The following is a 23,945-nucleotide window of genomic DNA, read 5'->3' as shown; positions in this document are numbered from 1 at the left end:
CCCAGGGAGGTGGCTCTGTCACAGGAAGTGGGCCCGGGGGCTAGTAGGCAGGCGTGCTGACGTGGGCTTCTTCGCCGTCCCCAGATGACAGGATCTGCTCGCCACCCTTCATGGAGCTCACCAGCCTGTGCGGAGACGACACCATGAGGCTCCTGGAGAAGAACGGCCTGGCATTCCCCTTCAGTGCGTACCACGCCCAGGCCCCGCTGGGCAGGCTGGCCGGGCCACGGGCCGGGTGGGGATGGGGGCTGTCTGTGCTCCCTGGGATGCGTGAAGGCCTTGGCCGCCAGGGAGGGCTTTGCAGCACTCAGCGGTCACGGGTCATCAGGTGGTGTGGGCGGCGGGTGCTCTTTTGCCGGCCTGGCACTGTCTGTCCAGACACCTGAGTGCAGATGCTGGCCGTTGTTGAGTCCGCGTGTCTGCTACCTGCCCCTCATCCCCACGGGCTGCTGGAGGGTCAAGAATTTCTCCCTGTACCGCGAGTCAGGCTTTGTGGAGAATAACCTCACTGATTTCTCTCTGCTTTTCTCTCCCTGCTCCATAGTTTGCAAAACCAGAGTGGCTCATGGCACCAACTCTCATGAGGTGAGTGGAAGCTTTGACTGCCCTGTGTCCCCATCTCCCCCTATGCCCCCACCTTTCCAGCTCACAGTGTCTCTCTGGGAGCCCGCAGGGGTCTGTGTGCCAGATCTCACACCTGCTGCTCCGGCTCCCTGTCCTGCTCCTGGTTGTGGCTTTGTGCGTGGTCTCCAGCTTCTCCCCGTGCCTGTCCTGTCCCCAGGGGCGGGATGGGTGTGCCAGGGGTCTGCCTGCCCGCTGCGAGCCCCAGCAAGTCACATCATGTCCCAGTTTGACCTGTCCGACTTTCCAACCTTTGGCTCATCAGTGTCGATCGCTCCCTGGGGCACCTGCTCTGTGCCAGCCACTGCCCCAGGCCCCTCTGAGTGCTGCTCACTGGAGATGTGGTGTCCCTGCCAGCTGCTCACAGACCGGCTGGTCCTGCTGAATTTAGAAGGGACTGGGGGAGGCAGCGGCACTCTACTTGCCAGTGTGTGGGGATTCCTCCACCCTCTCTGTCATTCCTTTATTCCCCCGTGGGCATTCCCAGCCCCACTCAGTGCCCGGGGAAGAACGCACAGGATGTGCACCCTGCCCCGGAGGGTAGAGACCGAGTCCCAGAGACATAGCACCGGTGAGATATGGTGCAGGACCATAAGCAGAGGAGGCCTTCCGGGGGTAAGGGGAGCAGGTGGCCAGGCAGGGACTCCATTGGGTTGCCCTTGCTGTCTTTGGAACCACACTGGGACATTGTCCTCAGGGCTTCCCTCCACCCCCACCCCATCGTCTGCATTTCATTCCCTTACAGGCACGGCCCGGCCTGGGGGCCTTCCTGTTAGGCACCGGGGAGGGTGCGCTGGGCAGTAGACTCAGCGCCCATCCTGAGGGCCCCGTGGGGAGAGTCTGACCCAGTCAGAAGTGCTCCCCGAGACCGTAGGAGGAAACCTGGACAGCCCCCCAGCAGTGCCCGGAAGCAGAGTTCCGTGGTGGTCTTTCTCCCTGGCATACGTTTGTGGCGACGCTTACATGCCTATAAATAGAAAGTGTCAGTGTGATATATGGTACATGGTGTGACGGAAGCTGCTGGGCCAAGGGTGTGCCTCTGCCCGTGGGAAGGGATGTGGGGGCAGCCCCTGGAAATCGCGGCCTGCTGCAGAGGTCAGCCGCCTCGTAAGGCTGGTTGCCCTTGGGGAGCCATCCCTGCCTGGGCCTGCCTGGGCTCTGGGCCAGGGATGTGCTCCATGCCAGGCGCTGGGAGGGGGCCGGAATGCTTCAGAGCAGCCAGAGTCATGTCGCCAGAGCCCACATTCCCCTCGGCACCTGCCTGCCAGCCTTCCACCTGCCCCTTCTCACTAGCACCTGGTTCCTCTGTTGGTCAGTGCCTTGCAGTTTTCTGGATGGAAGGATGACTCTAATCATCATTAGTGTGATTAGACCATCCTGATGCAGAAAAGGTCAGCCTGCAGGGAAGAAACCACTTCTGTCTTCACAAGAGAACTCTGAAATCTTGTGGACCTGGGAGCGGGTCTGGCTCTGGGCACTGCCAGCGGTGGGACTTGGGGCAGATTACCCAGCCTCTCTGAGTGTCTGTCTGCACGTGGGGATGGCATAGCGGTCGCGGGGGAATGAGGGAGTTGCCATACGTGCTGCCCTGCACCTGTCGGGTGAGCTATTAGGGAACCAGCTGCTATGGAGCCTGCCGGGGCACGGGAGAAGCAGTGGGGGTTCCAGGTCCAAGTGAGTTCCCTCCTGCCAACGTATGGGGTCAGTGCCTTTGGGGGCAGCTTTCACCCCTCAGTCTTGCTGTCTGAGTCTGGCTCCAGAATGTACACTTGGGTACCTCCCTGTCTCCGCCCCCCCCCACTTCTCCCAACCCACAGTGTGCTGTTTCAGGGAGGGGCTCTCCCAGATCGGGAACGGAGGAGCATCCAACATTGGGATCTGGAGACTCCCAGGGAGTCTGTGTGTGCTCTGGGCTGCCTGCCTCCTGGCAGGCTTCAACATCAGAGGGATGCCCCTTTGAGTGGGGTGCCCTCCATGGCATGAGCCTGGGCGTTGGGGAGCAAGGCTCTTCCCCTGTTTCACGGGGGCCTGGGGATGTTGGGTGCAGTGGACGTAATTTGCTTTATACAGAAAAGTGAGGCTTTCTTTTTTTTTTTTTTAATTTAAAAAAAATGTTTATTTTTTTTATTTTTGAGAGAGAGCACAGTGGGGGAGAGTTAGAGAGAAAGAGACAGGGAGACACAGAATCCAAAGCAAGGCTGGAGGCTCTGAGCTGTCAGCACAGAGCCCAATGCGAGGCCCAAACTCACAAACTGCGAGATCATGACCTGGGCCCAAGTCGGATGCTCAACCGTCTGAACCACCCAGGCGCCCCAAAAGTGAGGCTTTCTGATTAGGGTCCTTCCTTACCTGTACTGAGGTCTACCTGAGCCCTCCCTCAGAATCCCAAGCTCAACTAAAGTCAACTAGTTTTGGCAAACCACTCTCTTTTTATTTCCTGTTCATAGAGCTGTTTGTTTTTTGTTTTGTTTTGTTTTTAAGCCAGTGCATGCACACTGACTTGCTTGGCAGTGAAATCATCATCCTCCCCCACCCCCCCACCGCCACCTCTTTGTTAAACCACTAAGCCAGAAGCTCAAAGTGCCCCTGAAGCATCTATCCCATGGTAGTTATTGTTGCTGTTTTACAAGTGAGGAAAATGAGCTTAGGGCGAGTCCCCTGTCAGCCCTCATGTAGCCAGGTGCTGGAGCTAGGACTTAACCCCGTGTCTGGCTCGTCTGGCTCCCGGGCCGCCTGTGGGCTTTCTCTTCCTTGTCAGAAGGCTAAGGAGACGGTCGCTGCGGCACACGCATGCACTCACATGCGCACACACATGCACACAGATGCACGCATTTTTTCTTTCTGCATGTGGCCTGCCTCTCCACTCCTGCCCTGCCCGGCCGAGCACCAGGAACGTTGGGGTGGTGCTCTGTGACAGTTGACGTCAGGGGTGGCTGCCAGTGCAGGCAGCCAGCTGTCCAGGCTCCGTCATTCCTGCCCATAGTCCTGGGCATCTGGTGGCTCCTTCCTGGGGCCTTTGGGCTGCAAGGGATTAGTCATGGTCCCGGCTCTGGCAGCTGAGCCAAAGCAGAGATTTTCTCCAGCTGTGCCTCTGCCCTCCCTACCTTCGTGGCCCTACCAGATCCTCTCAGTGGGGACCTTTGTCCCCACAGGCATCGGAGTCAGAGCAGCACGTTCCCATTTCTCAAGCATCCATGTGGTTCACTGAATGTGTGAGAGGCCAAGACTTCGTGCTGGGCAGACCCAGTCCCAGCCTGGGTTCCATCACTTTCCAACCAGCCACTGAGCTGCTCAGGGCCTCAGTTTCCCCATCTGTAAAAGGTGCATGATAACAGTGCCCACCTCAGAGGTGCAGCGTGAGGACAGCACCAGGTGACTCGCATTAAGTGGTCAGAACAGGGCTGGGCATGTTCTGAGTGCTCAACCAGAGATAGCCCTTACCCTTATGCAGACTTTGACCCGAGGCCTCCCAATTCCCGATCCATTGCCTTACACTCCCTGCCTCTCCTGGATCTTTGTGGAAGAATCTCTAAGGATGTCGTAAGGATTGAATAGTATACAACCGGGGGTCCCGTTCCCAGGATTACGGTGTGGAGTTGGGCAGTGCACAGCCAGCTCAACCCTACATGGACAGCCTGATGGTACAGGATTTCCAAATCCCCACAGCAGGAGTGAATTGACCCCCAGGTGTTCATTCTCGAGTCTCACTCCCCTCATCCTGGCTTGAGATTCTTCCTGGGGAGTCCTCAGTTCGCAGGGATGGTTCTTGGTGCATCTGGGCAGGTGATGTGCCCCTGGGTAAGGCTGAGGAGGTGGTGGATTCTGACAGAGCTCTTGGCTCCCTGTTTCTGCAGATGGCCATCGTGTTCAACCAGGAGGGCCTGAGTGCCATCCAGCCACCCTGTGTGGTCCAGAACTTCATCAACCACAACGCTGTTTTGTACAAGGTGTTTGTGGTGGGCGAGTCCTACACCGTGGTCCAGAGGCCCTCGCTGAAGAACTTCTCTGCCGGCACGTCAGGTAACCAGGCTTCCCGCCGTCGCAGGGGCCCGGCTGGGACAGGGCGTCGGCTGTCTGTCCTGCCGCACTTACCCTGCTACCCTGTGTTCTTTTGGAGGGGGCAGGGATGATGTGATCTGAAGGGTGGAGGAGGTCTGCTCAGTAGTGAGAAGTCTTGGAGAACGAGGTAAAACCCCACTCCACCGGGTCATTGTAGGGGCTTCATCCTTCCGGACCACTGTTAGCTCTGGGACTCCTCCGAAAGCTCTCTGCGCCCAGGGCACTTCCTGGGGGCCCCACAGAGATGACACGCATGAGGAACATGCTGGAATGGGTGATTGGCCCTGAGGGAAGTGAGGGTTTGGGAAAGGGCCCCTCTTATTTTTTGAAGGCCAGAGTGCTGACTGTTTTATCATGTCTTTTTTTTTTCCAAATGGGGAGGCCCAGCGTTAATTGCTGCTTCTGCAGCCACTGAGTGGATGTGCGCTCCGTTAGAGGTCACACAGGGTCCAGCACTTCCTAGTTGTGGGACCCCAGGCAGGTCCATGTGGGCACAGTCACCCCACCGCGTCCCCCCTTACAGGGGTGAGGACTGAGTGAGCATGTTTTGGATCCCAAGTGTCCCTCAGATGGTCACAGGGTGGTGGTGTTTTTAGGATGCTGCCATCATTTGGGGCATTTGAGGGGATCCTGTAAGGAGGCTGAGGGGCTCCACAAGCTCAGTTTTATTAATTAATTAATTAATTAATTATTTAGGGAGAGCGAGTGCATGAGCAGGGGAGGGGCAGAGAGAGAGAGAGAGAGAGAGAAAATCCCAAGAGGCTCTGCACTGTCAGCACGGAGTCTGACACAGGGCTCGAACCCACAAACCACAAGATCATGACCTGAGCCGAAACCCAAGAACCTGACCCTTAACCGACTGAGCCACCCAGGCGCCCTGCTCAGCTTTTTTTTTTTTTTTAGCTACTCTCCTGACACCAGCTGATCCTTGGCCCTTTCAGAAACTGACACTAAGATACGGATTTGCTGGTGTTGGGGCTGCTCGAAAGAATGTTCTAGTGGTTCTGAAGGCATCTCTAAGGCAAGTTCCAGAAACCTTTGGAGCAGAGTAACCGTGTCTTTGAAATAAGCACAGCTTTCTAAGAGGATCCCTTGCAGGATATTTGATTGTCCTCATGTGCTGTGCTCAGACATGCCGTGCATTTATCTCTGCAAGGGAAACCCGCCATCACCAGATGCAGTGAAATACCGGGCCGTTCTGTTTCCATCTGAGTCAACAGATGTGTCTTCTTAAAGTCCCTCCTGCGGGGATTGCCTGTCACCATCCGTTCCTGGTGGCTTTAAGCCACTCCTCTTGAATAAAGTTCAGCTGTTCATCCCCAGGACAGCTTTTTTCTTCCCATTAACGCAACACAGAGAGCAGACACTTTGAAAATGTGTGCCCGTTTTCACTTCCTTTCTGGGTGCAAGCAGGCTTCCCAGCCAGGCGGGGGGCTCCAGGACTCAAGGCTGCATTGTCAGGGTTTGGGACATCCCCATAATCCCCCTGGTCCCAGCTCTCGCACACTGGGATGATGTAATGATCTGGGGGTGAGGGGACTAAGATCTGGAGGGGTCTTTTTGTATATGACTATATAGCAGCAGGAGGCATTCTTATAAATTGTGGGCTGGAAGAGACTATTTTTTTTTAATTATGTATTTTCTCTGATTTTTAAAAAGTATGTGCTTTAAGTCTGTGGAAAATATATTAAGAGTAGCATACCTTACATAGCCTCCTTTCTTTTTTTCTTTTTTTAGTAAAAGAATTTTTTTTTTAACATTTATTCACCTTTGAGGGACAGAGCACAAGCCGGGGAGAGAGAGGGAGGGAGACACAGAATCTGAAGCAGGCTCCGGGTTCTGAGCTGTCAGCACAGGACCCGACGTGGGGCTCGAACCCACTAACTGCAATATCATGACCTGAGCCGAAGTCGGACACTTAAACTGACTGAGCCACCCAGGCGCCCCTCTTTTTTTTTATTTTTACCCAAATCCCCTCTACCTGTAAGAAATTTACTGCCACGTTTCCTTCCTTTCCAGACAAAGGAAAGGAAGTTTTCTCCTTTTCCTCCCTGTTACAAAGTGCTGGGCCAGTTTCTGTCTCCGCCCTGGGAGCCGTTTGCAGCCAGGCACAGGCTCTGTGTCCTGTGTCTTGAGGATGAGGCTCCGTGTTTCTGTGTCTTCTCATGACAGGTTGCCAGTTTTCCATAAAATGTAGGCTGGGGAGTAGGTAAACTCCCAGAGCCAATGCAGGAATGTTTATTATGCTCAGGCAAGTTGAATAACTTTCAGCATGTCCGTCCATCCATCCCAAAGCCGATTTCATGTCTGCGGTCTTCAGGGCATCGTGCCAGGGAGCCGGCGCGGGCTTTGTTCTCTTTATGTGCGTGTTCTTTCCAGATGAGAAGCATAACTCGACAGGGGTCCTTTAAGCTGGACCAGTTGAGCAGCGGGCTCTGGGGCTCTGGCCTCTTTCCAGCCCCCACACTGGCTTTCCGGTTTCCCTTGTCCAGTGTGGCCTACAGCTTCCCCATCCACGCAAGGAGCTGTGGGATTCTTCAGGACCTGGGGGGCGGGGAGCCAGGGACACTAGCCTTCCCTCCATAATAACCATGCTCTGTTGATTTTCAGGTGCACTTGTGGTTTTCCCTGTTAACGTCTCTGAAGTCAGGTGATTTTTAGAGCCAGTGGCATCTTCTAGTTGCTTCTGCTGGAGTGAAAGTCAGGTTCTTACTGAGAGGGTTGGTGTTGGCTCGTGTCAGCCACTAGGAACACGTATCCTATGCCTGTCGTTCACAGTTGGGGAGATTGCTCCCCTGTCTCTACCCAGTGCCAGGACCGAGATAGGCACATCTCTGTGTTCCCCTTTTGTGCAGTGGATTTACTTTCGTTTCCTGTACTGTGTGGACTAGTGCCTTTATTCTACCCTTCTCCCTGGGCCTTTTTTCCCTTAGGGGTACATCAAAGAATGATATCACTTGCCACGTAGAGCTGGGGTCAGCAGACTTTTTCTGCAAAAGCCTAGATAGTAAATATTTCCAACTCTGTCATAATTATTTAATGCTGCCCTTGCGGCATGAAAGCAGCTGTAGACAATATGTTAGCACCTGGGCCTGGCTGTGTTCCAATAAAACTTTATTTGCAAATGGCAGGTGACAGGCTAGATTTGGCTTTCAGTCTCTGGTTTGCCGATCTGTCATCTAGAGCCTCTCTAGTGTAATGGATGCCGTATTTCCTTGAGCCTGCCATGTGCCCAGCCCTGTGCCTGGTAACTGATCCAGTAGGTGACTAGATAGTCAGCCAAGTATCCTGCCCTCATGTGTTTCTATTCTAGTGGGAGAACCCACACATGCGGAAAGAAAGAATAAAAAGATGCATCGTGGCATAGATGAAGGGCTCCAGAGGAAACAGTGGGTCCTGGGACACCGCTGGGTGAGGGAGCCAGAGCTGGCCTCTCTGTGGAGCTGATACTTGTATGGGATCTAGAAGAAGATCTGGGCCTCCGTCTGCAGCACTGTGACGTGCCCCCCTCCCCAGAGACACACATGAAGAGTAAGCAAATAAAGCTGAAGAAAGTGTGGTCCGTGCTCATAACTGCTGAGTTACTGCAATATTTGGGGATTAAACCTGTCATTTACTCTGTTTTGAACCTGTTCTTCTTGTCTATACATCAAGGGCCGAAAGCACCATATTCCCCTCATTGCCTTCCCGCCCCCGTGGGGCGCTGGTAGTGGTTCGTTACTCAGACTGTGTGTCTCAGGACTGTTCCAGACACTGGGAGTGAGTGGATGGGGTCCCAAATCCAGAGTGGTCCTGTGATCGGAGTGTCAGGGCCCAGCCAGGTCCGTCTTTAGAGGAAGTGGGTATCTTAAAGCTCCCCAAGGAACTGGCATCGGAGGACACGTGACCCACTCTGACCCGTCTCAGCTTCCCAGTGTCCTGGGCCAGGGAGTGTCTGGAAGTTGCCCACACCCCCTCTGGCCGCTGTTCAGGCCACACACAGGTGGTACTTGAGCAGAGCCCCCCCCCCCCACCCCCTCCACTGCCACTGTCATTGCTGAATAGTCCCCTGGCCTGAGCCCCCAGGTCAGAGTTAGCCCAGGAGGAGAAACAATCTCCTTGGAAAACGGTCCACGTTTTTGATTGGTGTCCCTTCCACAAGAAACTGTTGGGTGATGTGGTCTGTCCGGTCCAGTGAGTGCTGGGTGTGCCTTTCTGAGTGCCCAGCTTCTTCCCTTCCTGGCAGAGTTAAGCACCGTGGTGTTTCCTTGTGGCTCCTGCAGGCTTCCCAGCCTCCCTGAACTTGGCTGTGTCTACCTGCTCTGTGTGGCCCCCCCTCCCCAGGCTTGCTCTGCTACCCTTGGGGACCCTCGGGGTGGGTGGGAGGCACCCTGAGCTTGGTGGGGTTGGGCCAGGCCGGGCTACAGGGCAAAAAGGTGGGCAGTGCCCGCAGAAGGCCAGAACACCTGTGGCAGCTGCTCGAGGCCCACTCTGTCCTCCGGCCCACAGGGCTTGCCACCCCTGAAGGCCCCCTCTTCTTGGCTCTCGGAGCCCAGGAGTAGAGATTGGTGGGGCTGCTTGGCACAAGTCCTGCAGGGTGTTTATTTTCCCCAGGCTCCTCCCCAGGACCGTCTCTCGTGCCCCCCGTCTGGACTGGCTCTGGTCGGAGCGGCGGGAGGACTGTCGGGCACACCGGGGCGGCAAGGGGCCTGTGTGCCCCACTAGCGGGAAGGATGCCAGGTACCTCTCAGCGCCTGCCTGCTTGGCCTCCGCCCGAATCACTTCCTCATGCATGATTGTTGCGGCGCCGTAATCCTGGAGCTGGTGGGGGTCGTTGGCAATCAGAGCGGGTGCCCCGCTGTGGCCTGGCCCCTGCACGCCACGGTGCTTCCACCAAGGCCCTTCCTGTCCTGCGCTTAGGGACCCAGGTCCCAGGGATGAGCAGTATGTCCTGAGGACGGGAGCCACAATGGCCCACTCTGGAAAGACTGAAGCAGAGGCTGCTGGGGCCACATAGGGGCTCATGGCCCAGGACAGCCCCATGCCATTCTTGGTGGGGGGCACGGGGCGGTGGAGCTCGTGGTTTTGTGATTCTTGCATTTGTGTGCCCATGCTTCCAAGTGCTCGAGAGAACATGTGACCGACCGACCGCACTCCAGGCGGTGGACAGACAAACCAGCTGCTTGTTGCTCTCATTATTCTTGGGATCAGCCTGCCCCTCTGGGTGCCCCAATGGGACTGAGGGTGTGATGGGCGATGGCCATGGGTCAGGGAAGTATGGGGTGGGAGGAGGTGAAGCGCATTTCGGGCGGGCTGTGCCGGCTTCCAAAGCCAAACAAATTATTCTGTATGCTTTCTTGGATGGATATCCTATAGCAGCCCGTGTTCTGATTTCCTATTTTTCCCCCTAAATAGTTGGGATGCAGCAGAACCCTTTATATTTGAAACACTCACGTGCCAAGTAGCGGCTTGGGCATTTCTCACGTGCTACCCTGAAAAGGAGTTCTCTGAGCAGATACAGGGAGGGGCTGGGAATACTGGATTCAATGGCATTTACTGGTCCTCCGACCTTGATTTTACTTGCCAATTGACTTTGGGCCTTTGATATTCTGGTACACCGCATTTCCCGCTCACTCGGCCACCACTCCATCCCCTTTCTAGTGCCATGTCCGTAAGACACATTAGACACACTTTGGGAATGGGGCCTTGGGTGTGGGGGAAAACCAGATCTAAGATACCATAAGATCGTAGCAGAGGTAGGCTCATTAAGGTCATTATTTTTGTATGGGAGGAAGGCTTGAAGCGGGAGCCCTGATCAGGCGTGTTTCCGTCCACGGGGCAGTGTCTTCTTGTCGTGGGGGCGCCCGGCTCACCGTGGCCCCGGGTTGGCTGCTGTTGGACGCTGAACCCTATGGCCACCGTGGCCGTGGCTGGGGTGGTGCTGCCCCTGGTGTCAGGTGGTGGAGTCACCATCACTGCTTTAAGCTCACTCCGGCTCCTTCTTGTCTTTGCTTTTCAGACCGCGAGTCCATCTTCTTCAACAGCCACAACGTGTCAAAGCCGGAGTCTTCATCGGTCCTGACCGCGGTATGTTCCTTCTGCCGTGTTGGCCATGTTCCCTCCCGAGCCTGGGTGTGCACAGCGTGCTGTCGGTGGTGAGGCCCAGGCCTGAGCTCCAGCAGAGCAGGGTGGAAGGACCTCCGTCTCCCTGCCGGGGGCCGGAGACCCCTTTGCTTTGCTTGCTTCAGGCTTTCGTGCCGATGGCCATCGTAGCCACACCCATTTACCACTAGTTTCCTCCCAGTGGAAGCTTTTCTAACTCTTCTCCCAGAATGGGGACTCCCTCCCCTGACACATCCCCGCCCCCCCACCCCCACCCCCCGCCCCATGTCACGGATATTGTGGAGACCTGCTGCCTTTTTCCTGATTTAAGAAAAGGGGTGGGAGGCGACACCATCTCGGCTTCCTTTTTCTTTCCTTGTCCACGTGAATCCAGTAAGCGTTGTCCAGGGCCTGCTGCTACTTCTGTGGGGGCAGGAGGGCTCGCTCGGGGCGACCGTTCCGCGAAAGTCACCGTGTGTCAGGAGCCATCCTAGACGCCGCAGGGCATCACAGCCAGGCCTGGACACAGCCTTGCGGGAGAGGGCGGACAGCTCCATTTTCCTGAGCGGGGAGGCTAATGTTCGGCGAGGTTGAGGAACTTCTCCAAACTCACAGGACTGTTCACTCAGGGGCCAAGCTAGGGTATGACCCCGGATTGGTCTGATTCCAAAGCTGGGTCTTTGGGGAATTTCGGGCTTCTTATCACACTGGTATGTGCAAAGCAGTCTTTACCCAGAGCAGAGAGTTAGAAATTGCCATGGGGCAGCTTCTGCCATCCCTCCCAAGTCCAGCAAGCCAGCGGCCTCTGCTGTCGCTTCCCCTGACCTTGGAGCCCTATGCCTTATCTCCTGCTCCTGAGTCATGGCTGTCCCGGCTAATCCGGGAGGATCTGCCTGTGTCTTGGGATGTTCTCACCGACAACATCCACGGTAGGCCCCTGCCCCTGGGCCTCACACCCCCGCTTCCTGTGTTGGGGACATGCACTTGCCTACTACCTCCTGCCCCCCTGCTCCAGGCCGCCCATTCGTTTCTTGTTTGTGTCTGGTTCCTCTGAGGAGCCGGCAGCGTGCAGAGGGTTTTACAGAGCATGGGTGTGGACAGGGACCTGGAGGGAGCAGCAGCGTCCCTCCAGATGCTGATAGGCGTTCCCCAGGAACAAGTTCCATGTTCTCCAAGGAAGCTTAGAGAACAACCAGATTTTAAACAGAACCCCACAGCGCCTGTCTGTGCACTGTAAAAAGATGGAAAAAGCTGTTTTGTGCAAGAAAAGATTGTCTGGTCTTCCAGCCCTTGGAGACTTTGGGCTGGTGCAGTTCCTCGGGGCTCGTTCCTGAAAGGCTCTCAGACCTTGTTTGGCTGGTGGCTCTGGGCAGGGGTGGCATTCCACGGACTTGTGGGAAGCTGTCCCTGCCAGTCCCAGTGTGGCTCTCGTGGCCCCTGGGGCTGTTAATTGAGGCCAGAGGGTCCCAGGTAACCTTGGGTAATCACCTGTCTGTTGCTCAGCGTGTGTCTTCATCTGTGGGCTGGGAAAGCTTAGAGACACTTCTGAGCCTCCTCTCCACCTGTGCTCCACCATCACCTCCTTCCCCTCAGCTTGTGACTGCTCTTCAGGAAGCCCCCAGAAGTGACACCATGTGAAACTAGACAGGGGAGTGGCACTCAGCCATACCCTTCCTGTTCAAGACGCAAGCCCCTCCTGCACACCCACAGGCCAGCCTGACACAGTTCGACTCCAGACTCGCCTCCTAGCTTCCTCCCTCCCACCATCGGGGCCTCATGCAGGAAGCCTTGTCCTGGCCTTGAAGCCCCACCTCCTTCCCTGGCTGGAGGCCCCTGAGGGTGAACCCGACTCCCACACCCAACTTACAGGCCCCCAGACACTGCTACATAAGAGTGTGGACACTGACAAGATTGGCTGGCGTCACACCCAAGCTCCACAACATTTCGGCCGTGTGGCCTGGGAATCGCATTGTCGTCTCTCTGAGCCTCTGTTTCCCCATCCTGCCGCGCAGGGCGGTCATGGGATTCGGGGAGTTACTGGATGCAGAGCGCCCAGACGTGCGCCGGAGTGTGCCGGAAGCACTCAGCCCACCATGCTGGGGGAGGAGGGTGATCGTGGTGATCCGGAGGACCACCCCTCACCTCCTCTGTTGCCTCCCCATTCCCCAGAACATCACTGTAGCCTTCGCACTTACAACCCAGGGGCAGGATTTCCGTGCCTTTATCTTGTGCTGGGATGGCTAGTTAGTTTAATGTAATCAAACAGCTTCGGGAGGATTTCTGAGATGCCTTGGCTGAGCTGAGAAAGTGCTTTTGTAAACAGTGTGTTAATACGGCAGCCGTACCCCACCCCCCTTGCTGGTGGACCTGTGCTGCAAGCCTTAAACCTTAGCTTCTCGGATCCTACGTCCCGTGGTGCAGGTGTTTTTATTACCTCATTTATTGGAGTGAGAAAACAAAACCCAGAAGCGTACATTACGGCTCAGGGCGTGCGGGAGGGAATGGGCTGTGCCATGGTGTCTGCCTGGCTCCCTCTGACCTGGGGAGGACCTGGGGCCACAGATCCCGTGGCTGAGCTGCCTTGATGCGCTGAGCCTCTCACTGGCAAAAGGGAGACAAAATGGGGATACCTGCCCGGGCTTGGGCGGGTGCTAAGTGACAAGGGCTTGTCACAGGCAGTCTGCCACTGGCCCCTTAGAAAGTATTTCCTCTGATAGCACACCAAGGCAGCAGGGTCATGGGTTTGAGGGGCCCCGCCGGTTGTGCAGAGCCCGCGGGTGTGGCTTCACAGGGGACCGCTGATGGTGCCCGCCGTGGGCTCCTCACTCAGGGCATGTGTGCAAGCTCCCCATTGGCCGTTGTAGCTACCTGTGCCGGGGTAAGGGCCATTTGTCCTTGGTGCCCAGGGCTCTGTCCCCAGCCCTCCTGACTCAGCTTCACTTTTTTTTTTTTAAATGGGGTGAAATTCACATAACATACAACATAGCCATTTTAAGGTAATAATTCAGTAACGTTTTCTGCATTCGCCATGTTGTGCCTATCACCACCTCTGCCAAGTTCCGAGACATTTTCGTCACCTCAGAGGAAAACTCTGTACCTATGAAGCATTTCTGCCACCTTCCCTCTTCTTCCCAACCCCCACCACCACTAGTCTGCTTTTCATCTCCACGGACTTGCCTGTTCTGGACCTTTCGTGTTAACCTGTAAATATTAATGTGTAACCCATCGTGTTTGGCTTCTCACACTTTGCCTGACGTCTTCAGGGTTCACCCACGCCATACCATTGTATGGCTGAATAATGTTCCATTGTGTGGGTTAACACAGTTTGTTGATCCCACGTTTTGATGGGCACTTCGGTTGGTTTCCACCTTTAGCCGATGCTCTGAACATTGGGTTACAACTACCTGTTTTCAGTCTTTTGGTTACATATACCCAGGAGTGGAAGTGCTGGTCACGTGGTAATTCTGTGTTAAAAGTTTTTGATCCAGCATCAACTTTATTTCTGACGGATCACTCACCCTTCTTCCTCTTTGGCTTCTGAGCCCTGTAGCCCCCAGGACTCCAGTATTTATTGAGCACCTCCTGTAACCTTCTCCTGACTCAGAGGTCACACAGTGCTATCCCTGCTCTAGAATGCAAAGGTAGCACCTCCTCCCAGTGGGGCAGACACTGTTCCCACCACATCAGGGACCTCCCCATGCAGAGGATAGGAACCTCGTTGGTCCTGTTTGAGCAAACTGAGGCACAGTGAGGCCGAGTACTTCTCCCTAGGACCACAGAGCTAGAAGGTCACTGTCAGGATTCAAATCCATGTTCCCTAGATCCCACACACTTCTCAAGGTTCCCCTTCCTCTGTGGCCCTTCTAGGGGCCGAGCTTGAGCCCGTGAAAATCTGTGTGGCTGTCCCAGGCTGGCTGGGACGAGAGCAGAGGACGATTGGGGTGGGGCAGTCCTCCCAGCTTGTTACAGGGACTAGAGGGGTCACGAACACTGTATGCTTCGTTCCTGCCCAACTGGTGGGACGTGGGAAGTGGCCGTGTGAGTGCAACTCACCAGGGGTCTGTCCTGCCTCCTTGCCTGATGGTAATGCCAAGCTTGGGGCACCTGAGGCAGGGTCTCTGTGTCTGGCGTGGCATTGCACCTCCCCACTGTGGCCTGACTTGACTTGCATGTGTGTATATGTTGGCAGCTGGACAAGATCGAGGGCGTGTTTGAGCGGCCGAGTGACGAGGTCATCCGGGAGCTGTCCCGGGCCCTTCGGCAGGCGCTGGGTGTGTCGCTCTTTGGGATTGACATCATCATCAATAACCAGACGGGGCAGCACGCTGTTATCGACATCAACGCCTTCCCAGGTGAGCGGTGGGGCCACCTTTATCCGTCCGTACACTGGTGTCCTTGGGTAATGGGGCGGGTGGGTCCGGCTGATCAGCTTCCTCCCTCCCTGCTGGTAGGGCCTGGGATAAATGTGGTCCCGCTAAGCCTCAGCCCCACCTGCAAAATGGGTTTATGGTATGTGGTGAAGTTGGCAAACAAGGTCGGTGCATGCAGCCAGGGTGAACCTGGGCGCTTAGTGGGCCCGCACTAAGCCCATTCTTTTACCTTTCTCACTGACCCTGCGCCATCAGTGTTAGCCTTTGTTGGCGGAACCTCAGCTACTCTGTTGGGCTTGTAGATTTCGAGACCTGAAAGGACCCCAGAGAGAGTACGTCCTCCACAGTTTATGTGCAGGGAGTCGACTTTCCCAGGGAGGGAGAAATTACCGCACGTTACAGTACTGGTTGGTGGCGGGGCCGTGCTCCTGCCCCCACCCTGAACTGTAGTGCTGGGGACGGGCCTTGGAGCCGGCCAGCTCCCCGTGGCAACGGCCCCTGCTCCCTGCCGTCTGCCAGAGCCCTGAGGCAGGCAGCATGTGCTGGGGCCCTCAGGGCTGGCTGGCACAGCCTGGCTCCCCCGTGCTCCTCTCTTCTTGGTGGGACATAGCACCTGGAGAACCTTCAGTGGGGCTGTTAGCCTACAAGGATGATGGCCGTGACGTCCCCAGATGACTTTCCCCGGAATGAGCCCACTCTGCCTGGGGGCACCCTGAGGCTGACTCGTCCACCCTCCCAGCTGGCTTTGATTCTCACCTTTATTAAGTAGCAGCAGTGGAGGTAAAGTCACTCACTGCTCAGTGGGTATAAAAACATTCAGGAAATGATTCGTACCTTAGGGAGGTTAGCATCTCCAGGGAGAGCCCATGCGTGGCATGCAGGGACTGCTCAGGGGTGTCTGCAAGGTGTGAAACAAGACCTCATGTGCGGGGTGCAGAGCGTGACTTCAGGCTGTGCGGCTCCTGGGCGTCAGGCTGGGGGCCTGACATGTGTCCCCTTGCACTCCTCAGGCCCCACCACCATTATAGGTCATAGCCAGGGAAACCGAGGCTGGGAGGACACCACTGGCTCCTTAAGTCATTCAGTTGACTTTTATCGAGGGCCTACTGTGTGTCCCAGCTGGTCATCTAGTAACAGACATGCAGGTACAGCGTGACCATGATGGCCAGAGCCCTTCCTTCAGAGGACAGGAGGTGCCCAGCGGCTCCTTCTTGAGGTGGTGGCATTGGAGCAGAGCCCGGCAAGGAGGGAAGGAGCTACCCCCCAAGGGCTCTGGAAGGGACTGTGACAAGGAGGGCCAGAGATGAGCCTGCCATATGCCATGGTGAGAATGCGGGCTTTCGCTCTGAGAGGGACCAGAGCGGCTGACTGAGGCCAGCATTCCTTTATAGAAACTCAGGCCTGTTGGGACAATGGTCTGTGTTCCTCCCGTCACCCTGGGCGCAGCCTGAATGGAGACTTGGGTGTTGCCGGAGGTGGGGTTTTCACGAGGAAGTGACGGAATGAATGAGAGAGATCAAGGGAATACAGGGCGTGTCAAGGGAACAATTACAATGAATCAGAGGATCTAAACCCAGGAGGACATGGGGGGGGGCTGGCAAAGAGGTAGCCTGGCAAAGAGGTAGCCGAGTCAGCGGGTTGGTGGGACGAGGAGGGAGCAGTGCCAGGCTGTTGGGGCAGAAGTTCCAGAAGGATGGAGATGGGAGGTGGTGAGAGCATGAAGCTCTGCCCTTGAGCTTCGGCTTTGTGCAAGGTCCTGAGTCGGCCCCCTCTCAACATGGGCAGTTTGGACTGGGTGTCACGAGGGCGTCCTCTATGCTCAGGAGGGACCGTGATTGTGGGCCCAGATGGCCGGGAGGCTTCCGTCCGAGAGAAGGGCCGCCCAGATGGGGCCAGGCATGGAGGTGGGGGCTGAGGCAGCCGGAACGATGGGCCAAGTCCAGCAGATGCTGCCTGAGGGAGCCTGATGCTGGGGGAAAGCTGGGGGAGCCCAGGGCAGGCCGTGTCCGGGAGACAGCTGCTCCCCGGCCTCTCCCGGCTTGTTTTGCAAGCCTGGGTCTGGAGCACTCGTGGGCCCGACCCGAAGAGTACGTTCCTGGGGAGGCTGCCTGGGGGCCCTGAGTGTTCAGTAGCCTCCTGTCAAAGGGGCCGCGTGCTGGGCTCTGGGAACTAGTAACAGCAGTAGCCGCGGGTGCTGTTGACACGCTTACACAGCAGGCCTGCTCGGAGAGCTTTACTCGCATTTTGTCCATGCAATAGCACGGCGTGCAGTGAGCTGCCAAGATCTCCCTTTACCCCGTGGAGACATGGAGGTAGGAGCTGGGTGTCTTGTCCGAGCCACGTGGCTACCAAGTGCTGGAGCTGAGACTGGAGCCCTCCCCTCCTGACCTATCAGCCGAAGCCGTGGGTTCCGATCTTGGTCCTGCCCTTCCAGGCTGCGATGGGACAGGTCATCCGGGGGCAGGGGTTGTTCTCAGCGTTCCCTTCTGCGCAGCGGGAGCAGTGATTCCCCCCACACGGAGACAGAGGAGATGATGTCGGCACGGTGCCCGGCCCTGAGCTGGCGCCCCGCGGTGCTGGCTCAGCTCAGTCTGTTCTCCCCAGGCATCGGGAGCTGGCTGCCTGGCTGCCGGCCAGTTCGGGCCGACCCGAGGGGCCTCCCCGGTCTCCAGTTCAGCTTCAGGCCTCCACACCACCCCAGGAAGCCTCAGGAAGCACGTATGTCCTGCCCTGGGCCTTGTCTGGGGGCCTCAGAACAGGACTGCGTCTGTTCCCCGGTGTGGGCCTGACTCGGTTCTCAGCTCTGCTCCCTCTGCTCGTATCCCTGCCCTGGAAGCCCGGCAGCCCGCCTGCTGGTTGTCCCTTAGGGGCCTGGCCTGGCCTGGCCTGCCTTGCCTTTTGGCCCTATGGCTGGAAGAAGCCCCCCCTGTCCTCGGTGGACCGCCCAGGACCACATGATATTCAAGGCACAGATGGCACCAAAGGGGCTGGTTGAGGTCCTGGCACTGCCACTTGGGAGCTTTGTATCCTCTGTAAAATGAGGGTGGCCTTGGGCCCCACTCCCCAGGGACTGCGAGGGACATGCAGCATGCGGCCTGGGGGCCAGCACTTCCTAAGCCTGAGTGAACACCAGCCGTGGGCCCCATCACTGTCTCCACCCGCACCGTGAACAGCCATGTGTCTGTCCGCCTGTGGAAGGGCTCAGTCACTTAACTCTCCGTGCCTCTGTCTCCTCATCTGTAAAACGGGAACACGTTGTGAGGAGGGAGTAAGGGCACATGAACGCACCGTGCATGCCAGCCATTGTACGTGTTTTTAGTTTTGCCGTGGGCATCTCTGTTTCCCCTTCTCGGCCTCGGGCCCGCGATCATCGACGAATGCCTCCGCCGCCCGGCCCCGGATGGGCTCTTTTGAGAGGTAGTGCGCCTGCCCTCCTCACCCAGCCTGTGCCCATGCGGCGAGGCCCATCCTGGAGGATGTGCGAGGGTCCCGGTGACCTCTGAGTGGTGGTGGAGGTCGTCCTGGTGGAGGGAGAAGCCATACAGGGTGTGAGCAGTGCCTGGAGCCCCTCGCAGAGTGGGCACCTGTTTCTGTCCTGTTCCTGGAGCTGTGTGCCCAGTTCTCATGCCTCCACACTGGATCGGGGAGGTGGGGGTGGGGGGCACCTACTCATGTTGAATTTCTTTCAATGCAGTTTTTGGGGGAGTTAGCATAATCCTTGCCCTAGATGGGAAACCTGCTTGGTGGGTGGCGCCCAAGGATTTGTTTGCCGACATTTGCCTTCGTGTCTGTGTTGGGAAACGTGGGCCGTGGGCAGGCCCTGGCAGTTTCTGTTCGGGAACCCCAGGCCCTGCTTTGTTAGAGGCACAGGTGTGGGTGGGCAGTGGCCCTGCTGGGGGCACCCGGTCTCCACCCCTTGGCTTTGATGTTCAGAGCACATGGCACAGAGGGCCTCCCTGCAGGTATTTTGGGGGTGAGAGGGCAACAGACTCTGTTCCAGGGGTAGCCGCTCTGGATCAGGGGTCTCCCCGGGCATGCCCGCAACGGCCTCCTCCCCCCGCCCCTGAGACCTCTCAGTTGACACAGGAGGAAGCTGAGGCTGGGCCATGTGGAGTGGATGGCTGTTTATAATTTAGGATGGGAGGAGTGGGCCTTCGGTATTGCCACGTCCCTCCATGCCACGTCCTACCACAGGCATCTTGGCATATTTGGGGTGGTGATTAAACGAGACCCTGAAACTGTACCCGAGAGGGACAGGGTATGGGGCGTTTGCCTGTCTGCTGGAGCGCCAAGCGTCTCACACCCTGGGGACAGCCGAATTCAAGGGCTAGCCCACCCACACCCGGCTTTGAGTCTAGGCTTGATGGCTTCCATCTGTCCCATTACTTAACTGAGCCTCGGTTTTCTCTACGTCTTGAGAGCGCCCACCTTGAGTCCGGGAGCCCCATAGTCCACCTGTGCCCCGCTCTCCCTGCTGCCCGTCTCCACCCCAGCCTGGCTCAACGCCCTGTGCTGTCTCTTTCCTGCCCACAGGCTATGAGGGCGTCAGCGAGTTCTTCACAGACCTCCTGAACCACGTGGCCACCGTCCTGCAGGGCCAGAGTGCAGCCGCGGCAGCCGCAGGGGACGTGGCCCCACTAAGGCACAGCAGGCTCCTGGCGGAGCAGGCGGGCAGCCTGGCAGGCGAGCGGACGTGCAGCGCCAGCCCGGGCTGCTGCAGCAGCATGATGGGCCAGGACCCACCCTGGGCGTCGGAGGCCGATGCGGGCGGCGTGGGCACGGGCAGCACCGCCAAGCTGCCCCACCAGAGACTCGGTTGCACTGCGGCGGTATCTCCCAGCTTCCAGCAGCACTGCGTGGCCTCACTGGCCACTAAGGCCTCCTCCCAGTAGCCACGGAGCCCGGGACCTGGAGGGCGGCACGGGCCGCAGAGTGCACCTGCTGGGCAAGCAGCTCCCAGCAGTGACGCTCCTACTAAGAATTCCCAGTGATCTGATTCTTTTTTTTGTTTTTTAATTTTTAACCTGATTTTCTGATGTCATGATCTAAACGAGGGGTGGTGGGGGGGGGATGGAAGAGAACCCCAAGTGGCCCAGCCTCGGGGAAGATGCCTGATACCTGCTGTGCAGATGTCTTCACTGGGTTTACACTTGCTGTGTCTTCAACACTAGGTCTGAATGTGAGGTGGGGTGTGCGTGTGCACGTGTGGCTGCTGTGCGTGTGCACATCCACGTCTGTTCGTCTCGATGGCTGCTGTGGACCAGGCCTCGGGGACCCTGGAGGGGGGCCGTCCCGGGTCAGGCTTTTGGCCACTGAACAGAGTGAGTGAGAGGTTCCTCATCTCTCGCTTTCCTCCAAGCCCCTCACACCCAGGCCTGGCCCCCTCACTGTTCGCCTCCTGCTGGTGGCCTCCACAGCTTTGTGAGGAATGGGGCCTAAAGCCCCAGGCAGGTGTATGGCTGTCCCTCTGAAGAGCCAGAGGAAGCCAGAGGCACACCTACTGTTTCCTTGTGGGGGCTTCGTGCAGGGGGTCTGGGCTGTGGTCCGCCTGTTGCCCACTCACAGAAAGGAAGAAGGAAGCTTCCTGGGGGCAGCTAAGGTCCTGAGTTGGCCTTTACTCTCCACGTCCAGCTCCCCGGAGTCCTCCAGGCCCTTCAACTTGTGTCCCATGCGGCCCTGCAAGGGGGCCTCCCACCCTGGCCAAGCGCCACTCCCCGGGACCCCGGAGGAGGCTGCCTGGTCGGGAGCCCTCGGGCTGATCTTGCCTGTGCCAAGGATTTGTGCCGTGACTGTGGACAGATCATCCCAGGAGTTGCTGGGCCTCCGTGTCCTTGTCTCTGATGAGCCGTTGAGACCAGAGACCTCTGAAGGGCAGGCTTGGTGCCCTACACCCTGCAGTACAGTCTGCCTCTCTGAGAAGTCAGCCTGATGAGCCTCCCCTCGGCCTCGAGGTGATTTGGGGCCTCTTCCCCCAGCCAGGTGGGGGGGGGGGGTGCTGCCTGTATGCTTCACATCTTTTTGCACCGCCCAGCAGGCCCGCCCCACCCTTCCTGCACTCACTGCAAGCCCCAAGCACAGAGCCAGCCAAGTGTGAGGGGAGCTGCAGCCCCAGAGGTGAGGAAGCAGTTACCCCTCCTCCGTGAGAGTCCCCCCCAGCCCCTGATGGCAGCTTACACCACCGGCTGACCACTCCGCTCCCACGGTGCAGGCGGACAGACCGCCCCACCCCTCTGCAAAGAAGGGGCCGGTGAGGGGCTTTGCCAGTCCTGGGACAACGTGAACCTGGGCAAAATGCATAGGATCCCCTGAGCATGATCTTGTGTCCTGAGACATCCATTCACGTTGAGAAAGTGGGAAAGGCGTCCAGGCTGTCGTGCACGGTCCGATGAGGATGGCCCGAGAGAGGCTGCTGAACTGGGCACTCAGAGGTACCTCGGGCCCGGCTCAGCAGGGGCGTGGGGGTCACCCACCTTCGGGAAAGGAAGGACTGGGTGGGGGCCGCCCTCAAGCTGCACTGGGCCTAGGGCGAGGACAGGTGCTGTTGGGACTGCCCGGCTGCCCTGGAAAGGAGGGCCCACCGACTAACTGCGTTTACACGACTTGAGTGTTGAACCCCGATTATAATGTCTGTACAGCGCCTTTCCTAGTCCATCCCTGAGCCCCGGGGAAGCAGGAAAGCGTGGCTGGCCTCTTGCACTGCTTTGTCTCCAAAATAAACTACTGAAATCGAACTGCATTTCACATGTGTTTACAAATGCTGTTGAAAGTTCATGCCATTCTCCTGGTCTCTTAATAAAACAGCTTTACCTTCTTTTTTTTTTTTTTTTTTTTAATTTTTTTTTCAACGTTTATTTATTTTTAGGACAGAGAGAGACAGAGCATGAACGGGGGAGGGGCAGAGAGAGAGAGGGAGACACAGAATCGGAAACAGGCTCCAGGCTCTGAGCCATCAGCCCAGAGCCTGACGCGGGGCTCGAACTCACGGACCGCGAGATCGTGACCTGGCTGAAGTCGGACGCTTAACCGACTGCGCCACCCAGGCGCCCCAAAAACAGCTTTACCTTCTTAAATGAAATTCCAGTCCCGATCTGTCTCAGGAACAGGTGGGGGTGGAGGTGCAGTGTGACCCCCGATGCCGAGCTGGGGCCTCTGGCCATATCGTGTTCCTGGGTAACTTACGTCATCCCCCAGGGTCACACGTGCTCAGGTCCAGAGCCCAGATATCAAGTAACTGTTCCCCACTGGCCTCGATGCGGGTGGCAGGCAAGGTGACCGCTTTTTCTGGAAGCAGAAGCCGAGGGGAGGAGTCTCACTTCGTAAGGACCTGGGAGCAGCAGGTGGTGGGAGAGGGAAAGGCCCTGCCTGGCAGCAGGCATCTTCTCTTCCCTGCATTGCCCCTGTTCAGCAAACACTGGCCATCCCTGATGTAGGGGTTTCAGGAGCACAGACGAGGAGAGGGGCCATCACCCCCTCATCAGTGGTGATGAGGCACCAACCAGTGACCTCCACTCCCAGGGTCACTTGGGTGCACACTGACTCTTTTGGGTCCCAGGACACACTCTCCGTAGAGTTGATTTCCCTTCAGGCCTTGTGGTTTCCACATCAGGGAAAGACAGATCCACTAAAAGGCCGCATCTTCCTTGGCCCCTTAGCAGTATCTCCCCCCAAAGGCTTGGTGGTACTCCCTCTGGGTCAGAGGCTCTGGAACCTTGCAGGGCCCCTGGGAAGGGTCTGCTGTGGTGTGTGCATGTGTAGCCCCTAGAGTTGGCCCTGCCAGGATCATGGGGGCAGTTAGGACTCTGATTCCCAAGCCTCTATTTGCCAGTTGGTGGGCATGTTGGGGTCTGTGGCCCTCAGCACCTGTCTTGGTGGTGTTCAGTGGCCGGGGCTCCCGGAGGCACTCCTGATTTCAAGGGCTCCGGGAGCAGGTACCAGGGCCATATTTTGGCTAGGGCCATGGGTAAGTACAGAGGGTCAGTTGCAAGGTCTCTGTCCTGGACAGCCTGTGACAGAGACCTTGGGCCAGGTTCTGCTTGTGGATGCTTTGTCCAACGATGTGATTCCACAGACATTAGGCCCCACTTGAGTGCAGGCCCTTGATGTCTGTCGTCTTCAAGAGGGCCCAGCAGAGTCTCCTGGTGTAGCATCCTTGCCATTGGCATTCATGGAAGCGTCTAGGTTTGCGGCCCACAGTGGGTCGGGCTGGGCCTAAAGACACCCGGCACGGCCTGGACGCCTGGAACACCCAAGGAGTTGTATGGTGTATCCTTCAAGTGGGCCTTCATCAATGATGGAGAGAACAATTTGGAAAAAAGAGTTTCTCTCTAACCCAGAGGACTGTCAGGTGGGCCTCGCCCGGTGGAAGGGCCATGGCAAGAAACTAGCTTTCCAGCCAGCTGCGATAAGCAGCTGTTGTCACATGGCCACTCCAAGACCAAGGGAGACTACACGTTCTTGTCCTAGTCTGGGAGATCGGTCCTCTGCTCGGGGACTCACACTGGCCACTGGCCACACAGCTGGTGAATGGCTTGACTGCTGTCCCTGGCGTCTGCATCTTCCTCTCTGTGCCCTAGAAAATGATTCGCCCAGCAGGAGCCCCGACAGCCCCTCGCCCTCCACGGGCCCTTGCCCCGAGCTAGCGAGCTTGAGCTGGGTGCTGGCTGTCCTGAAGGCGCATAGCCAGCCCCTCCACCAAGGCTTACCGCGAGGCAGAGAAATTTCCAGGCTTCTCCCTCTTCTATCTGCCTGGCCCCGCCCTGAAGCCCCACACATCTGTCTGCCCTGCCCACGCCTGAGCCTGAGCCTGAGCCTGAA

General features: G+C 57.4%; 1 protein-coding gene and 1 long non-coding RNA gene across 6 annotated transcripts in view; one reads left to right on the top strand and one right to left on the bottom strand.

The window, feature by feature from the left end:
* ITPK1 (inositol-tetrakisphosphate 1-kinase) overlaps positions 1–21,867 on the top strand; it is a 179,018-nt gene extending 157,151 nt beyond the window's left edge. For 4 of the 5 annotated variants that reach the window (XM_045448289.1, XM_045448287.1, XM_045448291.1 and 1 more), the window contains 7 exons: positions 85–183; positions 545–585; positions 4,476–4,641; positions 9,274–9,399; positions 10,679–10,746; positions 14,951–15,113; positions 19,665–21,867. In XM_045448289.1, the coding sequence (XP_045304245.1) occupies positions 85–183; positions 545–585; positions 4,476–4,641; positions 9,274–9,399; positions 10,679–10,746; positions 14,951–15,113; positions 19,665–20,023 (1,022 nt within the window). In that variant the 3' untranslated portion in view covers positions 20,024–21,867. The remainder of the gene's footprint in view (positions 1–84; positions 184–544; positions 586–4,475; positions 4,642–9,273; positions 9,400–10,678; positions 10,747–14,950; positions 15,114–19,664) is intronic. The other variant, XM_045448288.1, reaches the window with a different exon arrangement.
* Positions 21,449–22,292, bottom strand: LOC123582066. Its single transcript, XR_006704173.1, has 2 exons — positions 22,193–22,292; positions 21,449–21,938 (listed from the first exon to the last, which is right to left on the bottom strand). It is a non-coding gene; the product is annotated as an uncharacterized LOC123582066 (long non-coding RNA).
* Between the last annotated feature and the right edge of the window lie 1,653 nt (positions 22,293–23,945).

This window comes from Leopardus geoffroyi, chromosome B3 (assembly GCF_018350155.1).
Source record: "Leopardus geoffroyi isolate Oge1 chromosome B3, O.geoffroyi_Oge1_pat1.0, whole genome shotgun sequence".
NCBI classification, from domain to species: domain Eukaryota; kingdom Metazoa; phylum Chordata; class Mammalia; order Carnivora; family Felidae; genus Leopardus; species Leopardus geoffroyi.
Note: the sequence above shows the minus strand (reverse complement) of the source record. Positions and strands in the feature narration are given on the sequence as shown.